General features: G+C 45.0%; 1 protein-coding gene across 1 annotated transcript; it reads left to right on the top strand.

Moving 5' to 3' along the window:
* Window positions 1-3034: 3034 nt before the first annotated feature.
* Window positions 3035-4924, top strand: LOC127341850 (aspartic proteinase nepenthesin-2-like). The gene has a single exon (XM_051367795.1). The coding sequence runs from the start codon at window positions 3164-3166 to the stop codon at window positions 4661-4663; it is 1500 nt and encodes a 499-aa protein (XP_051223755.1). The 5' UTR covers window positions 3035-3163; the 3' UTR covers window positions 4664-4924.
* The last annotated feature ends 4737 nt before the right edge of the window (window positions 4925-9661 follow it).

The raw sequence follows: 9661 nt of genomic DNA, 5'->3' as shown, positions 1-9661 counted from the left end.
TGGCATATTTAGCTAGCCACGCTTGTTTATCGGGATCCGCTCCAGAAATCCCTCCTGCTGTTCCAGAAATCCCTCCTGCTGCAATCTGGTTCGTGCGCGCCAAGTTATTGCAGTCAGACATGTACGTGCACATGTATCCGTGCGGGATTTCCTTAGGTGGTTCATGCAGGAACTGGTAATCACCAGGATCGCCTCCAATCTTGTAGACGACGTACGCCGGTGAACCCGGCGGCTCTGGAGCTGCTAGCGAGAATGGCAACTACGGTCTGGTCTGGAACGGTATTTCTCCTTGGTGAGTCCCTAGGGTAGGTCCTGACGGAGAATACTGATGCTTCATGATTTCCTGGACCACGCGAACCGCAACGCGCTCGAAAGCGTTCACCAGGCTCTCAGAATGACGGTGTAGCGAATGAGCCACCATGTAATTAACTTCCTGACGCAGAGCTCTGGTGCGTTCTTCTGAAGAGGTAGACAGATCCACCTCATCGAGGGCGCCTTCGGGTGAGAACCCCTTCTACCTAATGCCATGTGTACGGGTCCTCTCGAAAGAGCCGGTGAGATCGGCTTCGAAGAGAGCTTTAAGCTCATCATACTTCTTCTTGTGCTCCTCAGACATCGCTTCGTATGTGACTGGTGCGTCCGCCATCTCAGCTGTAGATGTTGACGCAGTTGATGTAGAATGTCCCACCGGGCGTGCCAGAATGTGTTGCCTGCCAAAACCCACCGGCGAGCAGCGACGAGCAACACGAAGAGCCGGGAGGCTCCTAGGACTGCTGGTGGGCCCTGGTCCCTCGGGCGACGGCCCGCAAAACTCCGGCACACGTCCTAGCTGGTGCAAGGGCGTTCCACCTGACCTATACCTGGTCAAGAAGGTGATGGATTGCTTCGATTAATTTCCTGCATGGTAGACACGTAAACATTAAATACGAGCCTCGATCGGCTCTCAGGTTATCCTGTGAATCGGCTCAAGGAGCCGATCCACCCATGATTCGTATTGGATCTACGATAACATGGTGGTCCTGCTTGATCAACACTAAGTTAACACGATCTACGATGATCTAGGGTTTTCACCATATAACCGGAACGTCCTACACGTAGTTGAGCCTGGTAGATACGAAAGATAACAGAAAACCAGCCCTAGCAAAGGCCTAAAAACCAACATGGAGTTAATTCCCAGAACATCTCCTCTAAGATCAGCAAACCGTACCCTACGCTCTACTGGATCATTCAACCCGTTTGCATGGCCTAACCATATGGATATCAAACTAATCCTTGAAGAACAAGGAACAACCATAACAGATCGAATCTACTAAATAAAGACTAAGCAAGATGCTACCCTTACACCTAAGATAGGTGTAAAGGCAGCTAGATATCCAGGGGCAGCATAACTAAGCAAATATACTAGAGAAGTATCGATGCTAGCCCTAACACATCTATGATAATGGTGTTACTCGCTATCAACAAGGCTTCAGCACGAGCAACACAAACAACGAATAAACAAGATGCTGCTCAGATCGCCAGATGCGATCTGGGCAGCATGACGCTTACCCGGAAGAAACCCTCGAAACAGGGGGTGGCGATGCGCCTAGATTGGTTTGTTGTGAACGTGATCGTCTTTCTTTCTCAATAACCCTAGGTACATATTTATAGTCCGTGGACTTTCTACTTTTGGAATAAACCTAACTTCGTACGAGCTAAACTCTATCTCTTAATTCTAAATCTACCATAATGTACAGATACACGGGCCATCTAGCCCAAATTATCGTAAAAGGCCGATTCAGAAATATTTCATGTGCATATCCTCTAAGCCCATCTCCATCGCGGCCCATCTCTGACTTGGTTAAAATCTGGCGATAACACGACCTCAACCGGCCGACGCCGCCACGCGCCGGCGAGCCTGACAGGGTTCTAGCCGCTGGTACAAGGCGCCGCCGTCCGAGGACGCCGGCAACTCGAGCGACGACGACGATGGCGCCGACTATACGACCTTCTACCGCTATTTCAGCATGTAGAAGGCCGCTATTAGTTTTAGTTTATGTTTCCATCTAGCCGAATTCCAATATATGTACGAAGTCGGCCTATATATGCACGAACTCGCCTATATAAGTTAAATATCTTTAAATTTCGCTTATGTTTGAACGAGTTTCGCCTAATTTTGTCTGAATTCGCTGTTATTTGTCAAAAGTTTTCATCCACTTTGGGTCCGCCGCTGGGAAAATGGGGCTCCACAGGAAAAAAAAAATACATCCATCTGGTATAAAATAGCGCCTAATTTTGGCCTGGGAAACCGCAACAGAAGATGCTCTGATCATTGAGAACGAGCGGGAATTTCAGTGTTTGACACTAAACTGCATGAACAGATAGGTACTTTTGCAAATGTTATCACGATGTGCCGCTAGCCTTCGCTGCTTTTCTCAGCATGTGTCAAGAAGTTCGAGATATAAATACTCACCATCAACTGCAACATGATATGATGGAGCATCTATGGATCCGCAAAGCTGCCGTCTAATTTATTTATCTATTTTTTTTGAAATGGGGAAATATCGCCTCAGCTTCTGCATCCAAAGGTGCACACGGTTTTTTATGTATTTATTTATCTATATGTCAATGTGATCCAAACTTGTTAAACTTTTTATATGCTTTGTTGAATTTATACTACAGTATTTGTTTACTATGTAGTAAACTTATTTATTTGTTAAACTTATAATAAATTCTTGTTATTCATTTGTTTTTTCAAACTATACTAAAAAAACCGGCTGGACGCCGGCAACTCGCCCAAGCAGCTGCTCCGGCTAGCCGCACTCCTGCCCCAGCCGGACGCGGACAGGGCGGCGCTGGTCGACTTCCTCGCCGGGTTGGGCGGCGGCCGCGCGCGCCACCTGCTGCAGAAAAGTGTGTTGACTCGTTGTATTGGCAACAAGGTTTGACCACCCTGGTCTGGTCTTCATCTCGCTGGACAAAACCGCGTTTTCTTTCGTCTCGCAGTCGCAGCCACCATCACCAACATTCGCATTCGCCTATTCCATCCCCCACCCACCATTCCCCACCTTCTTCCTTCGCCCGCCCCTGCTTGCTTTCTCCGGTCTTTGCTTGCTTCCCCAGCTCGCCTTCCCGGGAAGGGAAGCTCTACCCCAGCTGCTCATCCATCCACTTCTCAGTCACCATGAAGATCGCCGTACTCATCTTCTTGCTCCTGCTATCGCCGCTTCACGCCTCCGCTAATTCGTCAGCCCCCTTGTACGGCATCGAGTTCCCGCCGTACAACACCGCCGTCGCCGACAGCGGCTGCGACGGCAAGCTGCTCGGCGAGGAGGAGGAGCTCGCGCGCCGTACCCCGTCGCTCAAGCTGCACATGAGCCACCGCTCCGCCGCCGCCGACGCCGCGGCGGGCACGACAAGGAAGGACTCCTTCCTCGACTCGGCCAAGAAAGACGCCATCCGCATCGACACCATGCGCACGAGGCAGGTCACCCTCTCCGGCAGGCGTACAACCGCCTCTTCGTCGCCGCGGCGGGCGCTGTCGGAGCGGCTGGTGGCCACGGTGGAGTCCGGCGTGGCGATCGGCTCCGGGGAGTACCTGGTGGACGTCTACGTCGGCACGCCGCCGCGGCGGTTCCAGCTGATCATGGACACCGGCAGCGACCTCAACTGGCTGCAGTGCGCGCCCTGCCTCGACTGCTTCGAGCAGCGCGGGCCGGTCTTCGACCCGGCGGCCTCCACCTCCTACCGCAACGTCACCTGCGGCGACAAGCGCTGCGGCCTCGTCTCTCCGCCGACTGCCCCCCGGTCGTGCCGCAGCCCGCGGAGCGACCCCTGCCCGTACTTCTACTGGTACGGCGACCAGTCCAACACCACCGGCGACCTCGCGCTCGAGGCCTTCACCGTCAACCTCACCGCCGCCGGCGCCACCCGCCGCGTCGACGGCGTCGCGTTCGGGTGCGGCCACTGGAACCGCGGCCTCTTCCACGGCGCCGCGGGGCTGCTCGGCCTCGGCCGCGGGCCGCTCTCCTTCGCGTCCCAGCTGCGCGGCGTGTACGGCCACGCCTTCTCCTACTGCCTCGTTGACCACGGCAGCGCGGTCGGCAGCAAGATCGTCTTCGGCGACGACAACGTGCTGCTCGCGCACCCGCAGCTCAACTACACGGCCTTCGCGCCCGCCGCCGCCGACTCCGCCGACACCTTCTACTACGTCCGGCTCAAGAGCATCCTCGTCGGAGGAGAAATCCTCAACATCTCGCCGGAGACACTGGGCGTGGCCAAGGATGGCTCCGGCGGCACGATCATCGACTCCGGCACCACGCTCAGCTACTTCCCCGACCCGGCGTACCAGGTGGTCCGGCAGGCGTTCATCGACCGCATGGACAAGACCTACCCTCTCATCGCCGACTTCCCGGTGCTCAGCCCATGCTACAATGTCTCCGGGGTGGAAAACCGCGAGGTGCCGGAATTCTCCCTGCTCTTCACCGACGGCGCCGTGTGGGACTTCCCGGCGGAGAACTACTTCATCCAGCTCGAACCGGACATCATGTGCCTCGCCGTCCTCGGCACGCCGCGCTCCGCCATGTCCATCATCGGCAACTACCAGCAGCAGAACTTCCACGTTCTCTACGATTTGCAGAACAACCGGCTCGGCTTCGCGCCGCGGCGGTGCGCAGAGGTCTAAGCCCCCGTTTTGATCGATTGATTGGTTGATTCTGTTATAGTAGTAGCGGGCTAACTGGGGTGTACAAATTTTTGGGTGGGAAGGAGGGTGCTATTTCTACACATGATGTTATATCACAAGGTTTCGTATCTCTCAAGAGATCAAGGAACTATGTAGAGTAGTAGTAGTAGCGGTACTTTGGGATACTTTTTACCATTTCAGCTGTATACAGTTTATTGGTTAAACGTTTTTGCAAGAATATATGTGGGATTTGTTAGATTATGGATTTTCTCCGGCTTGTGGTTCCCCTTTGCATGGATACACAAATCATAAGCTACTTTGAACCGATCATCCTTTTCCCAGTTAGCAACATTACCACTATGTAAAGTTTTTCTCCCTTCGTCTCATGAAGGTTGTTTACAATTTCTTAAAATTTAGATGTCTTACATCCAAATTTTGATAAATCTCATATAACCTTCGTGGAACGGAGCAAGTGGAGAAGGAGAGGGAACGGGGTAGAGCTTTCGTCAAAATGGTCGACCTTTGAATGTTCACTATGGAACGAAAATGTGCCAACACAACAAGAAGTATCCCACAAAGGCTTAGGAGTGTTACATAGGATAAACGACACGGGGAGGAAAGAGAAAGCTGAAAAGATATGTGCCTTCTGTGATGATCTCTTAGCAACGATCTCTCGCCATAATAGAGATAAAATTAGAAAATAATTTAATTATACATCATATATTTTATTGTTATATCTAAATCACTTGATAAAATCAAGATAAGATAGTCTTATCAACCATTGTACATGCCCTTACGTGCTGAATAAAAAATTTAGGTGCGAGATATCTGGTGTATGCAATCTAGTGGTGGCCGTAAGGAAAGCTCCCCATGGAATTCCATCACCGGAAACCACAAATGGAGCCCGAGCTCCATGATGGTCGTTTTCTTTTGAAAATTTCAAAATTGATGTATGGAACTTTTAAAACCCTATAAAAAATTCTTAGGTGTAGGTAGTGTCGAACTCTACTAGCCTGCAAAATCTTAATTCAAAATTTGTTGATTCTAAGCTAGAAAAAACTGAAAATGAGATTTTTTTTTAAGTTTTGCAAATGTGAACTATTCAGCCCACCCATATACACACATTTATCATTTTTCTTAGCCTAAAATAAAAAAAATTAAAAAATTCTGCACACCAGTAGATTTCACCATTATCTACATGTGGGATTTTCTATCCATTTTTTGAAACATTCATATGCCATTTCTAAAAAAAATGATATCCCTAGAGCTCGGGGGCCATTTGCCCGCTCTTAGCACTAGATGGAATACACACCGCATTACTCAGTTCCATATTAGTTGCCGATGATTAAGATGTGTATCTAGATACATGCAAATCAGCGACAACTAATATGGAATTGGGAAAGTACTATCCAACCGGCTAGGAGCCAACCTAGAAGAGGTCATTAGATTGAGCTCTACTATCACTTTAATCAAGCACTCATCAAAGATATGGAATAAGAATGGCGATCATCTTGTCTTACTCAGCTAGTGTCATGTTGTCATCCAAATTCATATAAAAGGAGGTTAACTTTTAACGATCGGTGCGAGGCCCATCACCGAAGGTTTGGGTCGAGAGAAGCAATTTCAAAACAGGGCTTTTTCCACATTAAAATCCTTGTGTCTTCTGTGATTGGCTTGTTCGTTCTTCGTTATTTTCTTGTCACGTTTATAGAATATATCACTTTCAAAATAGGGTCCTAGTGCTGATGAAGATTTTGAGTAGATTTCATGATTTCCATATTCTCATGTTGTTTGTTCTTTGATGTATGACATGGTTTCTTCTCGGCTAGTCCTGGTTAAATTTTTTGAATGGTTGTTCAATGTATTGTCATGTACATTTGTGGCATATCTAAAACTTGCTTGAAATATGGCAAGACTGATAAGGGACTCGATAACTATGTGAATTTAAGTTATGCTGCCGATTTGGATAAAAGGAGATCCTCACGGGTTATGTGTTCATTGTTGGTGGATTTGCTATGAGTTGGAGGGCAACACTATAATCACTTGTTGCTCAATCTGCAATTGAGATATAATACATGGCTACTGTAGCTTACAAAGAATATATTTGGTTGAAAGTTTTGTATGATGAGCTTCATGGATATAATTCTTGTTTTACTCTATTTTGTGGCATTCGAAGTGCCATATACCTTATTAAGGGTCAACTAATTCATGAGAGAACAAAACACATTTATGTCAAATACCATTATGTTGCGACATTGTTGCACAAGATAAACTAAAGGTATGTAGATTATTACTTATGATAATCCTGCTAATATGATGACAAAACTAGTTTATGTTGTCAAGTTTATGTTTTGCTTGAGCTTGGTTGAAAAAATTGTTTAGCCCTAGTGGTTGTTTGGTGCCGAAAGTAGTTTTTTGTTTGTAGTTCAGGGAAAATGTTGTTGTTTAAACTACAAGATGAAATTTGTCTCAAGATGAAGTTTGTTATATTGTGATCCAAATTCGTGTAAAAGGAGACTAACTTATGATGAGTTGAACGAGGCACATATAATTATCTCTGTCTATAAATACATCTCTTTGTTGGAAAGACTTTTTCACATTAAAATCTTTATGTCCCATGTGATCGATTTGTTTGTTATTCGTTATCTGTTTGTCGCGTTTATAACACGCAACACTTTTGAAATAGGGTCCTAGTTGATTGTTTAATTTCACATATACAATATATCATTCAAATAATCTAGTTGCACCATGTTATACGAAAACCCAGCTATGTGGCAACTAACATGATTAAACTACCGTAGTGGGACTTTTTTTTTCTATAATTCTTTTTTTTAGCTATATGTATCCGTAACGTCGCTGGTGCAATACGTTGTTGCAGAGATCGGGTGTAATTGGTATCTCTGATATTAATATATACTCTTTGTCGAAAAAACTAGTATAGTGCAATTCTAAGATAGCCAACGACAATGACAGTCAAAAGGGCCAAGGTTGACGTGACTATGACGCCCGCCGGACATGAGCTATTGCTTGGCTGATTACATTGGCAGCGGAGATTTGCATACTGTTTTTTGAGAATAGATCCGATTTTATTAAGAAAATTGACTAATATTTCTTTTGTGAACTTTAAAACGGTGACATCAATTCACACCGAAGGTGGAGTGCTGCTCTGGTGTGGTCTACTCAACGTGTTTGAAATGAAAGAGGGAACACGTCAGTCTCGGTAGTAGCAGAACATTCAGCGTTCCGTACATGAAAGAAAGAGGAAAAAATTAGTTGCAAGGAACGAAGAACTAACTGATTTTGATATTATCAGGTTGGCGCTCCGCACGCGTACCCACTCCGCTACGCACCACCGACCTGCTACTTCACAGGGGAAACGTCATTCGAGGCGTCGATGCTATCGCGCCAGGATTACCGATGCTTTGCCTCGATCAGATGCTTAAACAAATTGTACGTATAGCAGTATCATCGAGCATTTCCAGGCTGATTTGCGCAGCGCACCATGTCTACCGGATGTGTGTCGAGCACTGAAGTACAGTAGTAGTACAATACTGTTCCCAAACAGGATGTACTACATGCAACAAGATTCATCTTGGCTACGGCAGCGTGTTACCATTATTTTGAAGATACTTACTGAGAGTTTAAACATGAAGAAACGTTTAAAACTTGAGAAACCCATTTTTGTTAAAACTTTTTGTTGAGGCGAGTTTTGCATAAGAATTGAGAAAATTGCCGACTGGTAGAAGTGTAGAACATGAGTCGCTTAACACATTGCGGTGTGGTCTAAGTCTTTGACTTTTGAAGATTCAAGTTTGCATGTGGCCCGTGTCGATCCATATTGTTGTCTAAGGATCGTTCATGTAGTCAAGGTTGTCAATATCGGGATACAACGCAATATTGTTTTTGTATCGTAGAATCATATCGTAATATTATAATATCGTAATATTATAATGCTATGAGATTTTTTTATTTCAGTTAAAAAATATATATATATATATTGATGACATACCTCAAATAAATTAAGATTTAATCATTAGTTTGACTTTAAACATATTGCATTATTTCATAGAGTCTCATCATATAAATAATATATTTAAATAAATACGAACCGGCTCATCCAATGCATGGTCCACAAAACAAAAGACTCTATATGCTTGACAATTGGTATAAAAAATAGCTAGATGATGGCTTTCTTGCACATATTTTTAAACGCATCTCATCCGGACATACGAGAGTGAATTTTGTACTTACACGCATATGTGTGGTTATTTCTGTTACCGTTCATTGTGCTTTGAAATTTGGATAAAAAGAGGATAGAGCAAGGAATCTTTCTCTCTACTATGGAGCACGAATCTCGAGAAATAAATGGACGATGACGGAAAGACCTACACCCATATGTGTAAGTACAAAAGGATCCCCCAGACCTATCGATGTTGTATTTTTTAAATAATTAGTTAGTTTTGAGATTACAAAATAACTTTTAATCTTCAGCTTCCCACATTGTCTTGTCCATATATTTTTTACCTGTATTGTTCATATTTTTTTTAGCATAGGTGTGAGATCGTACGGTATGGCTTTTATACCGGAATATGAAAGATACCATGATACATATTGTTGGGATACAAGTAATATACTTACACATTAAGATACCATCATAATACGAACTGATTGACCATAGTATTATCATCAAATCATAAGATACTATAATACATATCCGGATACTGACATCCATGCTTATAATATTCAGACAAGAAAGTTAGTAGACACTACTTTTTGACATTTGAAATGGATGACTTGGGAGCCGCTGGTATATATGTAGCTCAAAGCTAAAATAAAGAGTAAATTCCACTTATTACCCTGTGGTTGTGCATTTGTGACACATATTACTCCATATAGTGGAACTTTTACCAAAATATCTCATTTAGGAGACTTTAAACACGGTTTATACCTAATTTATTATTTTACTTGTTATTGTTAGATAGAATATGTATGATACGT

This window comes from Lolium perenne, chromosome 3 (genome assembly GCF_019359855.2).
Source record: "Lolium perenne isolate Kyuss_39 chromosome 3, Kyuss_2.0, whole genome shotgun sequence".
NCBI lineage: Eukaryota > Viridiplantae > Streptophyta > Magnoliopsida > Poales > Poaceae > Lolium > Lolium perenne.
Note: the sequence above shows the minus strand (reverse complement) of the source record. Positions and strands in the feature narration are given on the sequence as shown.